Source organism: Amblyomma maculatum, chromosome 1, assembly GCF_055883805.1.
Source record: "Amblyomma maculatum isolate TAMU_Amacu chromosome 1, ASM5588380v1, whole genome shotgun sequence".
NCBI lineage: Eukaryota > Metazoa > Arthropoda > Arachnida > Ixodida > Ixodidae > Amblyomma > Amblyomma maculatum.
The window spans coordinates 267,075,112-267,095,368 of record NC_139344.1 but is presented as its reverse complement, the minus strand read 5'-3'; the positions used below and the strand labels follow the sequence as shown (position 1 = coordinate 267,095,368).

At 43.6% G+C, this 20,257-nt stretch overlaps 1 protein-coding gene and 1 long non-coding RNA gene across 13 annotated transcripts in view; one reads left to right on the top strand and one right to left on the bottom strand.

Moving 5' to 3' along the window:
- Positions 1 to 11,891, top strand: part of LOC146206478 (uncharacterized) — a 26,306-nt gene extending 14,415 nt beyond the window's left edge. For 7 of the 10 annotated variants that reach the window (XM_084591169.1, XM_084591167.1, XM_084591168.1 and 4 more), the window contains exons 6-8: positions 6,877 to 6,980; positions 7,772 to 7,902; positions 11,128 to 11,891. In XM_084591169.1, coding sequence (XP_084447295.1) covers positions 6,877 to 6,980; positions 7,772 to 7,902; positions 11,128 to 11,207 — 315 coding nt within the window. In that variant the 3' untranslated portion in view covers positions 11,208 to 11,891. Of the gene's footprint in view, positions 1 to 6,646; positions 6,803 to 6,876; positions 6,981 to 7,771; positions 7,903 to 11,127 lie in introns of those variants that run through there. The other 3 variants (XM_084591162.1, XM_084591170.1, XM_084591171.1) reach the window with 3 other exon arrangements.
- LOC146206477 (uncharacterized) lies at positions 919 to 20,257 on the bottom strand. Of its 3 annotated transcripts, none has more exons than XR_014704442.1 (3): positions 20,085 to 20,257; positions 16,763 to 16,887; positions 919 to 1,517 (listed from the first exon to the last, which is right to left on the bottom strand). It is a non-coding gene; the product is annotated as an uncharacterized LOC146206477 (long non-coding RNA). The 3 variants fall into 3 exon arrangements; XR_014704441.1 differs by lacking the exon at positions 16,763 to 16,887 and adding an exon at positions 7,050 to 7,149; XR_014704443.1 differs by lacking the exon at positions 16,763 to 16,887.

The window sequence follows — 20,257 nt, the reverse complement described above, 5'->3', positions numbered from 1 at the left end:
AAATTTTGGAAAGAAAGGAAAAGGCGTACTCTTGGCAACAAAAGAGGAGAGGGAGAGTCATTACATGAACAAATGCTACTGAAACATTGGCCTTGAATGTTATCATTACAGTGGCTGCTACTGGTCCCTGCTTGCTCTTTTTCGCTGCCCCTTGAAAGGAAATTTGAAACTATGGGAATTTTTCACATATTTTCGCATCAGCTGGGAATGGAGAAAAAAAAAAGTATTATGCCGAAAAACACATTAAGTGGTATCGTATCAACACGATTTTACTATATTCCCATATTTTGCTTGGCGAATGTCTCCACCCGCAAAGTGGGAAACAAAAGAACAGAATTGCACAAAACACGAACTGCTATTGCTCTCCTCCCAAAGCATGGGACCAGAATGACAATTTTTGTTGGATGGCGGCATCACTAGTTTGTGGTTTGGCACCATTTTGAGATGGTTGTGCTATTAATAATTATACCTACGCGATTTGGTGCCACTCCCTCATTTTAACTACAGTGTGAAATATGCAGGGTTCACATTCGCGCATCATTATTGGCCTAGCATGAAGAGAAATTGATGGATAAGGACCACACTGGGAATAATGCATCATCACATCCTGTTAAATACAATCAGTGACTAATGGCCAACGCTCTGCAATGGCCCAGTAATGGCATAGCTGATGTTGCTTGGCGCTACAGTAAGGAGTACACATAACCTCCTTAATATGATTCCGTCTGTATATGCGCACCATAATTGAGACAGTGCAGATAAAAAAGTGATGCCTAGGCAGTTTTCAGCGCTGCGATAGATTGCGTCTTCTGGCAATGTTAGTGGTGTGGCAGTCACGGGATGGTGTTTCGCTACATGCAAAATTTGAACCTGCCAACGCTTATGAATTTTGTTTAAGAAACTTGCCCAAAAGCATACAGAAATAAATTTTATTTCAGAAAAATGAAAATTGAAATATTAAAACCACAAAATTGCTGATGGTACCTTGTGTCACCCAACAAAGCAGTATGAACAATTGGCGAAATGCTTATCAGCAGCTCTAACATTTTAGTGATTTCCATTGGGGGTCACAACTCCATATCCAAATCTTGATTGCCACCTTTGTAAACTGTTGCTGTATTGGCATTACTTTATGCCTGTCTCTTCTGAAAGGCAGTTGTCTGAAGGGTTTGGCATTTCGTGTTGGGGTTGCTTTCTTTTTTGGATGATCATCTGCCGCATCCAACGCAGCGAATGTGTTTTATAGCCATTGCAGCTCAGCAATTCGATGGCGTGCTCAAAGCCTCGGCAGTACTTCAAACGCTTTTGTTATTGTAGTCACAATTTCCATGCTTTGCAACGTCAAAGGAAGGGGGTGTTTGCAACACATGTACCATCGATGTGAGCTTTTTGCATGATGTCAGATTTGACATCAAGGCCTACATCATGTCGCAGGTATAGCGGGGGTTTGTCAAGCTGTGGAAAGCCAAACTTTCCTTGTAGTTATGGTTGCAGAAACACAGCCCAAGTTTGTTGCACTGGAAAAGGGGAGCAAAGAGAAAAAGGAAAGGAAGAGATAATTGGTATGTAAACAGGTTAGTGTAACTTCAGACGATAGTTTGCTGAAAAATGTGCAGAGGAGGAATTTGTCTTAGTGGTTTGAAAGCTAGTTTCACTCTTTGGTTGGAAATGCCACGGATTGGTGCACGTCACTGTGTGCGATTAGGAATATTAGTGCTTGAAGCATAAATCTAATGAAGTTGCTTAGAGTGAAATGGAGGTAATGGGGCTCCAAGAAGTATTGCATTTTGATTACATTTTTTGGCATACAGTACAGAGTTCCATGAAACGTGTCTAATATAATCGCCTGTTGTCAAGTTCTAAATTTATTGCAGCTGGTGAGCCACGTTTGCATCCTAGCAAGGGCCCTTTTTCATGTCCAGCCCAACATACCCCGAAACAAGCTCATCCCACCAGAGAGAGAGCTTTTTCCCTTCCCTGTAATGACACAATCCCCTTCAGTCACCAATTAAATCTGCTGAACGATCATTATTTGTATAAATTGCAATCTGTACACCATGCCGAAGCCAAGTGTAAAAAACTTATGCAAACATTTTTACGTTTGAGCATATTTTATTTTTATTCACATATGTGGACACACTTCAAAGCTTCTACATTAATGGGAACACTGCAACATTTCCTTGACTTTTCTAATTGATTGTTGTTAGAGATGGATAAATGTTCTGCTTTGAGGCTACATGGGCTTCAGAGAATTGCTGATTAGTTAGACCTATGAAACAGATTACAGCAGCCATATTGGAAACAGGCAGAAAAACATTATTCATTTCCAACACTGAATGCAACTACTGTGGATACGCAGCCTTCGTGTGTGCTCAGTTTGGCTTAAATGGGCAATGACAGGGTTGTTCGATGTATTGCCGTTTTATACTTTTATGAGTCTGTGATCTTACTCGCAAAGTTTTAGTGCCTAGCGCGTGGTGCATATTGCAAAAAAGCGCAATCGAAATCTGAATCGGGAAACTCCTCCCACCAATAGGGGCTGCCATTTTGAAATGCTTGTGTGACGTCACTAGAGCTTAGGTGGCAGAGTGCCGTCTACAACGCAGGCTGCAATATCTAAAGGATACGTCTCTTTTTCTTTTGTGGATGATTGACACAGGGGTCGTTTTTCATGCAGAAGGGCTTGATGAAGGTGCTACTGCACAAAAGCGATATAGAGTAAGGTATGTCTTCTTCGCATAAGGCACGGTCACAGTCAGTGGGCTGCACGGTTAGGTTCCTTAGCTTATTGATGCACTGATCTGTTGCATTACATCGGCATGACGCCACCACGGCCAATGATCGCTTATCTTTGAAGTGTGCGGTTTTCAGCCCCGTGATGCCAGCGGAACTGATCAGCGGGCGGTTGCCCGATCTGTTATGGTCAGATCAGAGGCCGTGCGAGAACTTGACGCCTGATGAGTTAACGGCCTGAACAGCTGCGTTTGTCTGTAACTTAACCCTGTTAGGAAAAGGAAAACAAGCAGCTGCGCTTTATGTATTTGCACTTCTCATCAGCAGTGAACTCGGCCAGAAATGTCAGTTGGCACTTAACTGCCGGCCCGTTTTGAGACGATTAGGCCTAGCACGAGTATGCAGGATTTGGCTGCAGTTTCGATGATTATGGAGTGGACATTCACAAGATTTAACAGTTGCATGAGGCCGTCGAGTGTAGTTCTGGCAATAGTGACTCCAAATCGACGACGGCCTACATCACAAAGCACGTGCACATTGAGCGAGAAGCATCGGTATGTATGACCCTGTCTGGCGAGCAAAACTGGGGGCAGCTGACAGCGCTGCTTGTGGGCATACCCGGTGCAGGCAGGGGACGTGGCATCCTCGATGCTAATTCAGCGCTCTTGTAGAATTGTAAATAAATAAAGATGCGACTGGTGTGAAAAGAAGAGACTATTTTTGGCATTGCTAGCTCCGCTTGCATTTTATGCCGTGCAAACGAGCAGTATACATGCAGTTATATACAAAAGCTATGTGAACAAACACGCTGGGGTGACAGTTGTTATCCACTAAGCGGCGCATTCCTGCGGGAGTTTAAGGCTTACAAACTAAATACTAAATTGTGTATGTACCGTATACACGCGTGTAATGGCCGCACGCATGTAATGGCCGCACCCCGAACTTTAGAAAGAAAATTGGGGAAAAAAAAACTTTTAAAAAATTTCCCGAGTAAAAGCCACACCATGAGTTTCCGGAAGTTGGGCAGTGCCGTCTACTGTGTGGTGCAAGAAATACGGAACGTTTTGTGGTTACTGCCGCCAGGTGGGGCCCAAAAATCAAGTGAAAGCCAAAATGAAGCGTAAGGTTAGAAGTAGAATTGCCAATAAGAATTAACAACAAAATATTTGAGGAAAAAAAAAGTCGAGCATGGGGGCAGCGGCCACCACCTCCGTTACAAAGGGGGCGCTCCTAGCCGCAGCGATGGCCACCCGTTACAAAGGGTGAGGCCAGCAAATCCAATCCAATCCAAGTCTGTTCGCTCCTCCATTTTACAGCCATTTCCTCGATCGCCCGAAGCATATCACGTGCGATCTCGCAATCGGAACGCATCGCTGCCCTGATTTGTTCTGCGCTCGTGAGCTGAAGATTTTCTTTTTCCTCGATGGGAAAATATGTTAGTTGTACCACTCACTTTAAGCTGAAAGTGATTCACTACGCGAAAGAAGAAGGAAAAAGAGCGGAAAAAGACGAGGAGTGATGTTTTGGACACGGGACGAGCCTGAAATCCCCACGAGTTTAGCGGAGGAGGACGAGGAGTTTTTTGACAATAATAAAGGCAGGTACCACCGCAAATAATTTTTTTCGCTGTCTTTTTTCTCATGTAATCGCTGCACCCCCTGATTTTCACCCCAATCTCGGAAAAAAAAGTGCGGCCATTACACGCGTGTATACGGCATATGTTGAAACACTCAAGAGTCATTTGGTGGACAAGCAACAGAAAAACACAAGGTTAGGCATTCGGGAACCAGTCGCAGTTGCACACGCAGGGCTGTGGGGTAGGCGAGACTGAAACTACAGTGGCTGGGAGGCTCTTGTTTGGTGTGGGTTCAAATTGCGTTGGGTTTTGTGCTGATGGGACTGAAGCGGTAGCGGCAGCACATGCTTTCGTGCGCTGGGCGTGGTCAGATTGAACATATAATTTTACAAACAGGTTCTACAAACATGTGCATATAACAGCATCTCAAAGAGGTACCGCTTTGTTCAAAAGTTTTGTCTGCTCCTCTAATGTCGCAAGGAGCGAGTCAACAGATGTTCGTTTTGGTTTTCCACTTAGCCTTTGGACGGAAAGAGCGATGGGCAATAGCTCGGCAATCAGCTATACAATGCTAACTCTCCCCCCGCGGCACGTACGGCTGAAGGAAACATTGCACATCTTGCTTTTTATATGTGGCTGTGCTTGCTGCTAAAGCAAGCTAACTCTCATAACATGCGAATAATTTGCCAATCGATTTCGGCCTCCTAGAGAATCTCTACACGGACACCCAAACAAGTCCAGTTCTCCGAGGATCAATATGCAAATACAATTTTTTTTGCTCAAGAAAAAAAGAAAAACCTGCAACAACTGTCCCCAGCGTGCATGTAAGAGTGCAGCCAACACCACAAATAGCAGACACGAAAGTGATACACCATTTTGACGTCAGCGGCCAAGGTTGCCAGACCAGCAAGCTGCTTCCTAAATAATAAAAAAATTCATTTTAAAGATATCTACTGCACCGAATGAGCTTAAATTTCGAGGAATTATAAGTTCATGTGTGTAGAGTTAAATGAAACAAGTTTATGCTTAAATGCTAGCCCCTTTGAGGCCATGGGCTCTTGCGGTAACAACACTCCTCTTTGCAGACTAGCAATTTGTACTGGTTGTAACAAAACTCCTCTTGACCCACTTCAGTGAAAACTCTGCATTTAGCGTGTTCTTTTGGGGACGTTTGACGACTGACGTAGAGCTGGGAGCTGTTAACATCACCAAAATTGCGGAGGTGCGGTATTTGGATTCTATATGACATTTTACAGAATTAGTTAATCATTGAATATACAACTAACCAATATTACGCTGCTTACTGTGTTTTCACCATGCAATTCCTCTGTTTCATTATCCAAAAAGCCTCTGTCGGAGGCATCTTCATTGGCGATTTTAGTGAACGATGCTTCAGCCCTCGAATCATCCAATATTTTCCTTATCGATGCATGATTCTGAATGCTTGCAAGCAGTAAGCTTATTTGGTATTGCACTTGTCCTAAATAATGATGCATCGAAGGCAAAAAATGCCATCTTGATATTTTTGGCATTAAGCGCAGATTTTTGAAAGCCTCCTACAGGCTTTTGTCTGTGACAGTGAAAATTTAGATGCTGTTTCTGCATTAACCTGCTAACATGTTGTGCATGGTGAATTTTATTATTCATGATCATTTGAAGAGAAACTTTGCAAAAATGAGAGCTACTTGCTTGTCCTGCCATAAAATATTGTGGTGTCAATCTTGCCTTTTCCTTTTTTTTTATTATTATTATTATTATTTTTTTTTTACAAAATTTCACTGTAGCTGCATGAGATGGCACCATAAACATGACAGGGAGGCTCAGAATGATAGTCGAGTAGAAGCGAACGTATAACTTCCTTGTAATCTGTTCTGTTAGGTCATGCTCACACATGCGCGCATAGTAATAAGGGAGTAATTACGCCCTTATTTGTAAGATAGTGCAGGTAAACTCGGATGTTTATATGCACTGCCTGGGCTGCTTTCTTTTGACTGAAATCGGCCCTAAGGGTAGGAGTTTTCAAGTATCATCTGCAATTTTTTATGTGACAAAGGAGCTGAACAGCATCCCAAAATATCAGACTTTGTTCATAGCTTCCGGGTGTGGTAAAATGGATCCTGGAAGCATGTTAGTTTCATATGGGTTCGGTCTTAAACTCTGTAAAACATGTTCAACAGACTTACAGCATTTCAGTGAGGGATCTTACTGAAAAACTGGTTACAATGTGAGAAACTTTGACACTAGGAAGGTGACAATTTAAGTGTGGGCATGAAAAATGAACTGTGAACTTGACTGCAGCTTCATTTAGCTGGTAATTTCTCTGTACAATTTCCCCAGGTACAGGAGGAAGATACTCGAGAAAACAAATTTTGTGCCGTCAAATCCTGGGCAATTTTTGGGCCTTGTCAGTATCCTTTGGATAAAAAATGGCGATGGAATCATGGGTTATGAGCCAACTTGGCTTCATTCTGCAGGTTCCTGACTCTTGCTAAGGTGGGGCATCACGGGAAGGCATTGGATGTGGAAGCTTTTTGTGTCTTGTGAAATAGAGGCTTGACATTTTTCAGCTTGGAGGCCTTGGAAAGGTCAACGTTCCCTTGCTGTCTGACTTCACAAAGAAAATCTCGAAGGACTACAATGTCCTTCTTGAAGATATTGGTATTGCACTGAGGTGGGTGTGCTGTTTTCATGCAAGTGTAACATATTTTTCTTGTGCTAATCTTAAGTGGCCATTACGTACCTGCCATCTCTTCTGACTTGCCCGGGAGACTCCCAGTTTCTTTACTGAACTTTCCAAATGTATGACCACCGCTTTAAATCTCCTGGTAAGTGGTCTCTGCCTGCATAAGAATGAGTTTTACGAAACTGGCACCGAGAAATCTACAGCTGCATCGTAGTCATCACCATCAATTGCCGCATTAGTACCATCTGCATCATCGGTTAAGCAGCTCAATTGAAGCCAGAGTAGCTGTGGCTGGCACTTAAAAAGTTTAGGTGTGCACTTTATTAGTCTTACCGGCGCAGCAGCGGGGTGGTTGCTACTAGTTGGCGGCCGATGCTACCCTTCCTCAGCCGCTTCTCCCGTTGGCACGTATGCCAGTAACAGCATCCCATTTAAACATAGCCGTGAGGCTGGTTTGCTGCGACTCCTGAAATAAGAAACCTACCGTGGTAGTGGCCATCAGATGCTGGCCTGGAGGATGTGAAATGGACGTCCAGCTCACCTGGCCAAGCAGGAGAGTACCAGTAGTTGCTGTGATAAAGTTGTAAGATGTGGCTATGCTTTTCTGTAGAGAGCCCCTGTTTTACAGATTGAAGTTGCTTGTGGTGCTGTTAAATGCATCATGGTATGCCTTTGGAGGAGGTCATTCCGGGCCTACACTTGTACTCAAGCTTCTGCATTGATGTGTTCTGATATCTCATAAAAAAAAAATTGTTTCTGTGTGTTTTCGTTTTTCGCAGGGCATCTTTTATTATTGACCCCAAGGGCATGGTTCGTCAGGTCACAGTCAATGATGTGAACTTGTACAGATCGGTGGACGAGACATTGCGATTATTGAAAGCTCTTCAGCATGTCGAAAAGCACGGTGCAGGTTAGACATTCTTTCTTGAGCTGATGGGTGGAGGGCTTGTCTCCCTTGTGTCAAGAGTTTTTCAGTTTTTGGCAGCTGTCAGGTCTTGAGCTTGTACTGGGCATGTCCGAATGCATGAGCTTCCATTGAATCATGTCGTTGCTTTTGAATGCATTGTGTTGTGCACGGCACAAGTTGGACATCATTAAAAATTCTGGCACTTGGGAGCAGTGCTTAATGACATCCAGATCTCAAGGTGTAGTAGTGCGGCCTTCTTTGTAACGTGGGAATGCCTCCTTACTTTGGTCATTGATTGTGCTTAACAATTTGAAGTTCACTTGCTGGTCATTGACAATAAATGTCACTGCAAAGGTTTTGCTCAACAAGCATTTGGTAGCACTGTTCAGCCCTATTTACCTTTAAATTACGGGTGTGAAAATATTCGAAATATTGAATAGTTTTGTAATGGTATTTGCTGTTCAATTCAATTCGTTTTGCATTGTCACTATTCATACTGTTCACGAATAGTTCACAAACCTCAAAATGTTCTGAAATTTGAATTCCTAGTTAATCTAAACTGGCAGCAAAACATTGCGACATGTCCATACAGCAGTATCTTGCACTTGTCACTCGACTTCACTTGCTCTTTCTTCAAAGAAGCAACTGCCAGCATGTGGCAAAAGCCCATGGGGTAATGTGCCAATGGTCATTGAAAGCTGCTGCTGCGCTTGCGAGTCAGGGAATGAAGTGCAGCGCCATGTGGCATTTCAGTGTATGTAGCCACGATGCAATTAGCAGCTGGCTATAAATCTGACTGGCACCAGCAATCTCGTTCTAGACCACCATACACACCTGCACGCATAAGTGATCAGGCTTACGGTGCACAGCGTAAGGGTGCTAAGTTGCCGCCCATGTGTGCTGGTGGAGTTGTTTCGGGGCGACCAGTTCAATACTTCTAGTTTTCTTCTGAATGTAAACACTAGACGTTAGGCTACGATGGGCTAGAAAAAAATGTACGACAGAAGCATCAAGATCAAAGCCAGCCCATGCAATTGCACCGCATACAGTGAACTGCACTGTGCTGGGGAATTGAACAGCATTGTTTCAAAGAACTGGATTTTCGAGGTTTTACAGTGTATATGTAATCATTATCGAGGTTTTACTTTACATGTATAACAAGTTGTGGAGAGCCATGTAGTGTTATTGCCAGTAAGTTGTTTAGAAACTTTTTTTTAATTAAAGGCAGTTATTTGAAATTCTAACTAGCTAAAGACTATAAAATTCAAAATGTTATGTATCACAAAATAATAGTTCTGATAATCTCCAGATCTTTGAAAATAATGTAAGCCTTACAAGAGAGTCTGAACTTGCCTGATAAAAACCTCAATTATTGGATATTATGTTATTTGCTTCGAACACTTCTTGTTTCGAAAGTAGTCTGTAGAATGGTTTGTTGGTGCCAAAACAAGCATTTTTGCAGGGAACACTGTTTTGTCTAGGCAGCGTTTGCAGTGTAGTGAGTGCCATCTCTGCTATGTCCTAAATTTTGTCCGATGCACACTTCATTTATTTGTGACATTTCACTTTTATTCTTATCATAGCGCTTAATGTGCAAGTGTACGTTTTGGGTGGCTTAACCTACAAAATTCTTTCCTTGGAAGCTAGAGTCAATTTTTTTTTTTCAAAAATGGACAAAGCGCTAACAACACATTCACATGAAAGAAGACATGAACGAAGTTGCCAGTGAGCGCTTGTCCGTCTTCTTTCATGTGAATGTGTTGTTAGCGCTTCGTCCATTTTTGAAAAATGCTGCACCAACTAGCCCAACAAAATGTCCTTGATTAGAGTCAATCCTTGTTAATACACACACTGTGGTTCCCAAGGGAAGGTTCATAAATGAGGTAGGTGTCTGATGAAAAAATTTGAAGGAAGTGAAGAAAAAGCAATAATGCAGGGTGAGGGGAACTGTCTAAGGCCTGCTTCTTTGCATAGTTTTGTGTAGTGAAATGAGAATTAGGTGAAATGTTAGCATCAAAGAACACTATTCCAGTTTCGGTTGCCTTGAAGAAAGCATTGCAGGGGTGGCTATAAGGCCTGCCATTGCGTTTCATGGCGCGATAGGTCTCTTGCATCTTCTATTTCTTTTCATTTTTCACAAAGCACTAGCATTTATAAGTGCAGACGGCTGGTTGACTGGCTTAATGTGGTTTGCTTTCTGAGCATTAGCTGAAGCTGCCAAAAGCGCTTCCTTTAAAGGTAGTTATGTAAACTGGGTACTTTGGCGGGGTGTCGGACGCTTCTTAAGTTTAACATTGGTGGTCCTCGCTAAGGTTAATTCAGCCGGGCGATTGCATAGAGGTAAGATGTATGCAACCAGCAGTCGCTGAAATAGACCTCCCCAAGCCTCCGTGTGGGAGGTACGATGATGATAAGAAATTCCTCATATCATAATTATAGTAGCTCAGTCACATAGTTTGGTTTCACTTTCCTGAACTTCATACCATCTCGCAGCTGCTATCGTGCGCGCACATCGGCCAGTCGCGCTGTTCTGGACGCTGCTTGGCGCGTCACTAGTCTTTAACGCCTACACCTATATCCCTCGCATGCATTCCTGTACTGCTCCCAGTATGCTGAAACTGCATGCTGGACGTGCGCAGTTTCACCGTGATTCTTCTCTGTGTGACCTGTGCAGTGAAGCATCCTCAAAACGCGACGGGGCTATTTTGTGAGGAGGCACCACTGCTACTGCGTCGCACTGTGAAAAGGGTAGCATAGAATGCTCCCGACAGCATGCATCAAGTAAACACTTGACAATGCCGGGAAGAACTGGCATTCTTAATTTGGTTTCATCCTAAATGCAGGCAGGAATCATACAGGTGTTCATTGGATAGAATTACTATGATGCAAACAGTTTTCGGCACTTTTTCGGGTCCATTCAGTAATTAGAACTTTCAGTTAATTCAGACACCTTTCCTGGTCCCTTGAAGGCTGAATTAATGAGAGTTTACTGTATCTCCATAGAATTTATATTCTTAGTCCAAAGTGTATTAAAGTGGCAGAAATAAAATGTGCGCATTCTTCAGTGCTTTCTACACTAGTGCTGGCACAGTGTGCTTTCATGCATGTGCACAACTTGTAATTAAAGATCGTAGTTGTATAAAATTTTGCTGTTCAAAATCCTTGCAGAGTTCGGACCAATAAGTTACATTGTTGCAGTCCAGAAATAACTGGTATCTCTTTTGCCAGCAGTCTGTGCTTCATGGGAGCCAGAACCTGCTCCTGGACGTGCAGGTGAACGCAGCGCACGGAGCAGGCTAGAAAAGTGACGCCTGTGGTGGAAAGCCTCATCAATGCGCAAATCTTCGTGGGTCACCAGCCATCTTGTTGCAGTGGATCTGCTTCTTATTCCATTGGTGTGATGCGTGCATGGCTGGCTTGACAAGTGACACCTGTGACAAGGGGCCGGGTTAGTGTACCACTGTGGACCTTCATCAGCAGCTTGCTGGAGTGAATGAGATCTTCATGTTTGTGTGATGTCATTGGTTCTGTTTACACATCTGTATATTTATCCATTGGACTGTAAATATTTCTAGAAGGTTTAAACTGTTGTGTCTTCAATTTGCCACTTGGTGTTTGGCAAGGGATGGTGACATCTCACGAACATGGTCTGCATTTTCGGGTTGGGACATCTACTTCTGTAGGCAGAATGTGTTGTCCGCCATTGAATTGGATTTGCTATTGGCTCTTTGATTAAATCAAACTGCTGTATGCTATTAAAGTGCTTTTATTTTTGGTGTATTTTAAACTACAACTGTGAACAACCCTTAACTTATTCAGAATGCAGGTATACAGATTTCCTGTGGCTTACTGCACATAGTGCCTATTGCATGACTTGTCAGGAATGCATTGTGTTGTTACAGATTGCTTTTATTGTCTGCACGTGCAATGATGTCTACCAGTGTTAATTATGGTCTTTTCATCGGCGTAATAAATGCGGTTGTTCTAAACTATGATGGTTTGTGTGGTGATGAAAAAATGTTTTAAGCGAGCTGCTACTGTGCAATTGACATGGATGATAGATGAAAACTGTTGCAACTTTGCTTCTTGCTTAAAATTATACGTCATATTTTCCTATCCTCTTTCTAAAAGCTTTCTTTTCTTCTCCTCTCTTGGTTTTACCCATCTTCCATGTGGCAAGGGTTGACCGTTGTGTGGGTAACTACCTCGAGTGATGCCATATTTGGTTACGGTTATGGAAAAACGCCATCAACTTTACATGCTTCCATGTGGTCCACTGTTAATGTGCCGAGAAAACTGCAAAATTCATCTTATTCATTTTTATGAAGACTGACAGGAGCAGTTGGCCAAGGATACAAAAAAAAAAAAAAAAGACTTAAGAAATGCCAGGCTTCTGTCGAAAGTTTGTTACAATCACCGATTTGAGAAACTGGTAAAAATAATGTGCTTTGGTTGAATCCCAGTAACTCGCCAAACCCTGCTCTCTGAACGCTGTACAGGGAGTCAGTTTGGACGACTTTAAGTATGCGACCAAAGGTGAACTTCTAGAAGGCATGAAAGAGTGGAACGTTACCAATGAGTACAGAACGTAAATGAGGCAAGACAGCTAGGAAGTCCCCACAAAACACATTGTCCTCGCACATTTATTATGCCTACTAACAGGCTTTGTAGGAATAGGTGTCAAAGCTCCAACTTGGGCAGTATATCCAGATTTCATGACGCTGCTTTGCATGCCAACGTCCACAGCCCTTGGAGCTGCCAAGGCCAACTGATGTGCACCGATTTTGAATCTGTAGATTCAAATTTGGTGCATGTCAGTTAGCCTTGACAGCAAAAATTCACCCAGTGTGTGTGGAGTGAAAGAACTGTTTGCACGCACCTGATTTCGAGGCTTTCTTTGTTGTGTGGACCCAAGGAGCCCCAGCATCCATCTATCGGCATTGACATGTATTCATTGCATCATCAGATATGCTGGACGTCCGAACAAAACGTGTGGGCATGTTTGTGTTCGGCCTCATAGTGTGGGAGAGGCATTGGGGACGCCGGGCCTCTCCCGCACAGTGAGGCCAAACAACAATGGATTAATGTCGCCAGTACTGTGTTAACTTCTTCAGCATTATCAAAAAATTGCTGAAGTAAGTTTAGCTGTCTAGCCGTTAGGCATTGTCACTTACGTCATGTCTGCCTTGCTTTATAGCCCGCGTGCACAGAAGGCATGTGCATGTCTCTGGTATTTTTAACTTGGTAAATGGTTAAAAATATCCCAATATAATACAAGATGGACACACCAGAATTGCAGGGGACTAGCTATTCTCTCACTTGTGACCTCATGTGTATTAAGATACCTGGTTTCTAAGTACAAAAAAAAAATCTTCTGAAGCAAAGGCTTACACCATGGCCGAGAGCATGCAAGCAGGTTCAAGTGTGGCGCTTCCGTCATTGTACAGAGCAGCATCGTAGCTCGCGAACATAACCCTAAAACTATTCAAAGTGGTGGCAGTCACCTTACTTATATTCAAAACAATTGCAGTGCGCTGCGTATATCTCAAGCCATGGGTGATGCCAGGATTTTGTTTTGGGGCCAAATACTGCATTGTAAGGGGAGTGGGGGGGAGGTTGAAACCATCAAGGTGAGACTTACTAGTGGCCAAGGAACATCATGTAGAAAAATGAAGAAGTGAAGATATCTCTTTTCTGTTTTTAAGAATCAAGTTTCACAATGCTTATACATCAGAGCAAGGAAACGCTTCATTGCACCTCCTTGCCGACGCCCATGTCTCGAGCCACACGTGAGAATAACCCTTCATGAACTCATTCTAACGTGTGGCTCGAGAGGTGGGCGTCGGCAAGGGGGTGCAATGAAGTGTTTCCTTGCTCTGATGTATAAGCACTTGATAAGAGCTCAATGAGATCGTTTAGAAGCAGTAAATAGAGCGGTTTAGAATAAAAGTTAAGGATAAACCCAAGACATACCACCCAGTCATGTACTATCTATAATGTCTGGCACTCTAATCAGCTCACCTGTCTACTTGTCCTCCACTGCATCGGCACAGTTCGGCATGCACCGTCGCTTTGACATGCAGCCATGCTGAGCATGAGACTGTCAGCTGCTCATTTCATCGCACACCATATTGCCGCTGTCATCGCCAGTTCTTCCTCCACGGAATTTTGTTCAGCTGAGTGAAAACAAACCTACTGATCTTCATAGACCAACTACATCTTATGCGGCATCATCCCTTCGAGAAAAGATCGCAGAGAAAGACACCAAGCTGTCCCAAGGCTCGATAATTGCATATTTAGATGCCAGCATTGATGGATGTGAAACGACCACTGCAATTCATTGTCCTTGTAAGCCGGTGCTTAATAGCACATCCAGATATCAATTTGCAGAACCTCTTCCTTTCTCTGTTGAGCTGGTTGCCGTCCAAGACGCGCTTCGCTCTCTCCCCGTCACAACCTTACTACCTACATCCAAAATTGTCATCCGCACCGACGCCCTACAAGCAATACGTCTGCTCCAAAGTGTCAGCTGTAGCCCAGAAATCTGCCAGAATATACATCGTCTGGCGGCTCTCATCTCGCAAAGCATTCGAATTGGGTGGGTCCCAAGTGACCCACTCAGTTCGTAAACCTCTGCAGATTCTGCAACCCGCCAGGCGACTCTACCTACATCAATGACACGCTTCCTCACTATGGATGATGCCACTCTGCGTCTCACAAGAGAGGAGCACCTCTGGCACTGCACACGTGCTCTTGTTCCACTGTGTGTGGTAGCCCTCCTCAGCGGTCTTACCCGCGCAGAGGAAGTTGCGCTACGGAGGATCCGGGTTGGTGTTGCCCTCACACCTGCTGTGACTCGAACATGGCCTCAATATCCATATTTATATCAACGTCCAGGATGTCCTGTCTGCAAGTCACAAGATCATGAGGCTGATATTCACCACTTGTAGGTTTGCCGGGCACTGAAGCCGACGAGAATTCGGCACCTAACGGCAGTGGGCCTTTCGCCGAACAACTCATCTTCATACATTGCATGGACGCAAGGGCCTTATCATCGCTCTCTTGGACTTAAATAGAAGGGCCAACCTTTTTTCTTTCATTTAATACCCCTTTAAATTTTTTTACCTATTCCATTATGCCTTGAGACAATAAACAACACTGGTAAAAAAAAAAAAAAAAACCTCCATGAACTTGATTTTTCAAACCAACTGCCGAAGCCATATCTGATGGTTGGAAATTTTAACGTACACACTTTTTCTGGGAGGAGTGAACAAGCAGACACAGGTGGGTAATAATAGAATATTTTATTCCGTGTAATGTTTTCTTACTGCTGAACTTAAAGTGAAGTAGTGCTCCCCTCGGAAGACTCGAGTTTTTTAGTTTCATCATTTTGTTAACCATTTGTATTTAATGGCTTTACACAAGTTGTTTTAGACAATCCGCGTGGGAGTGGTCACCTACCAGTGATACAGTGCTAATCAGCTTATCATCAGAAGTCATCCCAAGCTTATCATGATGTTGGCACCTATACTTAGCTGACTGGCCACTGCTCCAGGTTGGAGCCAGCCTTGAAAAAGTTTTCTTGGGAGATCTCAGCGTAGATGCATTAAATGAAAGGTTTTCAAATTGTATTATTCAAGCAGCACACTTGGCTGTTGTGCGTCCTTGGCAGTTGTGCATCAAAAAGGTTTGGTATACATAAAAATGCTGGGGAGCAAAAAAAAAAAAAAAAATCCTGGGGAATGTTTTACTGAGCCCGAATACATGAAAACAAACTTTCTAGAAGAGGGTTTAGCACTGTGTCTTTGCTGCAATGCTGAAAAAGAATCTTGACAGGTATGCAAATTCATCAACAGCTGACTTACGTCTGAAAAAATATTGGAGCAAATTTACAAATTGGGTGGTAGCTACACACATTCTTTGATGACTGCAAGTTCCTTTTTTTTTTTTAAAGGAAAAAGCACTGTTTTTTTGAGTTCAATGCTCTGTTAAGAAATTGAGACGGTCTTTTGTGGCAACATCTCCCAATGGCATGCCTGCCAAACTTTCTTCACAAATTCAAATTTTTTCATTCACAGTCGGAAGCACGCGCTGATGTTCTTGTTGCCTGCCCTTTATGGCACTTAATGAATGACGAAGTCAAGGTTATGGGACATCAACTTTATCACCAGTAGTTTGCATGACTTGCACACTTCTATTTGGTATGCCCTTTGCATCAATATTGTTCAACATTGAGCATTGCTTCTGCTCAGAAATATTTTTGTGAGCATGCAATTGTTGGCTTTCAATGTTTCATTCTTTGCAATTGTTCAGCAAAGGTATTTGAAAAGTCAACATTTGACACGTGCCCCAATTGCTTCGTGCTCATACTTTCTTTCCCGTAGTTTCACTTGGGAGGTGGAGATATCCTTGCACTGCTTTCGGGCAGGAGCTACTCTGACCCCTTCTGTACATTATCAGTGGCATGATAAACGTTTGCCAGTGACTGACAAGTGCTCTCACTATGGAACTTTGCTGGACCTGTGTGATGTGATGTGCGACACTTGTAGACGTGCCCACTTAAGCTTCTTAGGACCACACTTCCTGAGGAAGTGTGGTCCTCGGGAAGGTCTGCGGTCGGACTTTGAATGCTGCTACTGCAAGTGGACAATGGATTATTGCATCATCTGAAACTTTTGCGAGATCTGTGCAGTACTAGTCTACACTTCTTTTTCTTTCCTCCCATGCTCCCTTCCTTTTCTCACTATGCCAAGTGTCAGATTTTTCTAATAAGAAAAAAGCCAGTAGTAAAGCTATGCTTTTCAGTTGTCATTCATGCATTGAGACTTTTGTCCCCAATTCGCAGTGCCGCATCATGACTCACCTCCAAGTAGCCTGTGCAAGAAAGTGCTGATTCAAGTCCAACGTAATAACACACTCTAGTTTTTTGTTTCTCATGCACTGCATGGCATCTCTGTTCTCTTCTCAGCTCGTTGAGGTGCTGTCGCACTAAGGGAAAAAACAAAAAAGTGAACATTAAAAGAAAGAGTCTTCCTGCATTCCATTCTGCTTGCCTGCTTGCTGGAATGTTCGCATAGTGTCACCTTGTTATTTCTCAGAGGACTCTGACAATGTGCCTTGAAGAATGTTATCTGCCTGGGAAAGAAACTGACAGCTACTGTGATAATTTGGTCCAACCTATTCACTTGGGACTTATTCTTCCCCAATAATAAACTTTATTTTGTAATCACTCATTTAATGTTTCATGATCGCGTTGTGACTGTGGTTTCGTTTTGTAGGTGTGCTGTTGTTTGCAACGTAACTTTTCTTGGAGCTCTCAATAGTATCTCTGGCTTTCCCTTGCGGTGCTGTAATTGATGCTGGCCCTCAATAGTAAGCCTTGAAGATAAAATGAGCAGCTGGCAGTCTCATGCTCAGCATGGCTGTATGTCAAAGCGACGGTGCATGCCGAACTGTGCCGATGCAGTGGAGGACAAGTAGACAGGTGAGCTGATTAGAGTGCCAGACATTATAGATAGTACATGACTGGGTGGTATGTCTTGGGCTTATCCCTAACTTTTATTCTAAACCTCTAATCCCCAGGGTGGCTGGTTTGGCACCTGCAAAAGGAAGTTGCAAACAGCCCAAGTATCAAGTTTTGATGCATCCGGCCCTTCCCAGGCTCATCAGGCTCATGCAAGATGCAACTGTTAGTGATCGGACAGAGACAATGGATTGGTCTGAGAAGGCAAATCAACCCAGGCATGTCTGTACAAGTACAAAATTACTTCTGCACGCGTTCCCCTCGATAAATAGCTATTTACTTTATTTTGCTGTGTCTCGCATGATGCTGGCTTTCATAAAAAAGGAGGAACTACTTGAGTGCCACTTTTTGTACAGAAAACTAAATGACGATGCAGTTCAGCTTCCCACAGAGGTCACCAAAACATGGTTTCAGAATTGTTGGCTTTAAGGGGGGACACGGGTCTTGCGGACCAAAAAATCGCGAAAAAATCACTTTTTAGAAAATGTGATTTGCGAAATCAGTAGCTCTTTATCTACCTATCTGCTAAGTTTTTCATCTCTAGGGTCGGTATTTTAGTCACAATGCCAATTTATATAATCGATGTCGCCCAAATTTGGGCCGAAAACGACCCCCAAAACAACCATTTTCCGCGAGGCGTAGCTCCCATTTTGTGCGCGGCACCGTAGCCATCTTGGTCTCATTCGAAAGAGCCGCCTTTCGTCTTCAAATTGCCGCCTCTGCTGTTTACATTCGCCCATTGGTCGCATAAAAAATAGCAAGAAAAGAAAATGCGGCATTTGCAATCCCATTGGCTTTCGGGGTGCACGTGACGATAAGGCGTCCCCGCATTGGTGGAGCTGGCTGACGGCGTCTGCTCGGCGCGCCCGAGCCGCGGGGAGACGGCGGAGACGTGACGTCGGCCGCGCTTGGTTCCGAACCGCGAGGTGCGTTCATGGCAAGAATTTGTGAAAAAAGTAAAAAAAATAGTTGAATAATCATCTCAAGTGATGCCCTGCCTCGGCTGTGCGCGCTCAGGCCGACGGAAATCGTGCGCCGAACGATCGTGTGTACGAGCCTGAAGTAGGCCTAGCGTGTTCCCCAGCACGGGGGACTGCTACTGCCAGCGGTCGCACCCGCCGCGACAGTGATAACGCTTGCCGCAGATGAGCAGAAAGATAAGCTCAAAACAGGAAAAGCTTGAACTCGCGCCAACTCCAGCAACGAAGCGGTAGACGGATTGTGTTCGTAACGATGACGGCAGCGCGGCGGACAGTCCGCTTGGCGATGCGGAGTTCACGATCGTCAGATCTAAACAGTTTGCCGAGATTGGCGAAGCGTAAAACATACGGCGGCGATATTGGCATTTAAAAAAGTGAACGGGGATAAGGAATCGCCGTCAAACTTATTCTCCAATGCGTAAACTGCGAGACACGTCGTCTTCGTAGAGCTCGCCGCGCGTTTGCGCCGATCGGACCTCGTTCATATATCCTTAGGGAATTCACTTGCTTCCAGTGCAATGCAGAGCACCGGGAAGCAGCAAACAGCTCCAAATTACATTTCTTTTCCGCAATAAACGTTCCTCACCACGGTCTTGATGCGAGGACGTAGCAAAACGACGTACGTAAAAAAAAAAAAAAAAAAAAAAAAGAACGAAACGAAACGAAAAAGTGACAACTGAATGTGCTGCAACTGCAAATCAAAATGAAAGAGGCGACACTTGGACGTTGGAAAGCAAAGAGACTACATTCCTGGAGGTTTATAGCCATTTTAAATTGTAAACGTGTGCATTGCACCAGTGAATGTCTGAGAGCAGAGAGGAAGCGTGCTTCCTCTGCAGCTTTTCAGACTGCAGCAAAACGAAAGCAGAAGGGCAAACCCAATGCAGATTACTGTCCAGGAGCCTTCTAGGCCACAGTGGCCTGCATTTCTACAGTTTTTGTTTGATTAAATTAGTGTTTGACATTGCAATTCGTTTTTTCCATTTTTCTCAAAATGAAAATTTTGCCTACCCTTCTATTTTGCGGGTGGCATTGTGGCTCTCCTACTCCTTAGATTGTAATGACTTTTATTTTTACTGGCTCGTGAGTGTTAAAGGAACACAATAAAGCTATTATACAAGGTCTCAACTGCATGGAAAATTTTTAAACATACGAAGATGTAGAAAGGGGGTGGTTGCACTTGTGAAGCTGAAACTTAAAACTTCCATAACTTTGGCTTGTAGTAAGGCAGGAGCACAAAACTTGTTTTATTGCGTTCCTTAGACATTCAAGAACAGATCCATGTGCATTTTAGCAATTTCCCTTCAGTAGATATTTTTACAAGCTTCCCGCAAGTCTGGAACAGCAAAGTTGCTGTAACTACTCAGCAAATTTATGTAGAAGAAAACTAGCAACATATTTGAAACCAGCACAAGAATTTACATAAACCCTGCAAATTTCATACTGACAGGACAAATATTAAGAAAATTTTGCTCAAGACCCATGTCCCCCCTTAAAGCGTGACCTATAAAGGAGAGATAATAGCAGGTGATGCCAGTTCGCCATTTCTCATGCTGCTCTAATCAGGCAACCATAGCAGACTGCAGATGAGAAATGCTGCATTCACCAATCAAGTGGTTAAGAAAGCTGGAAAGTGAACATCTATGTGGAGTGAGTGTGATGAAAACTTCTAACCAACTTACCACACAGAAATTTGCACCTCTGAAAATCCGTGTAGCCAATTTGCACTGGCCTCTATCAACATGTCGGGGTCTTGGAAGAGGTAATTCATCTCGAGAGCGATTTGATGGCAGGTCACACTGTAATGCAGCCGTCTCTATGTGCAGAATTTTACAGAGTGACAATTTCAGCATGG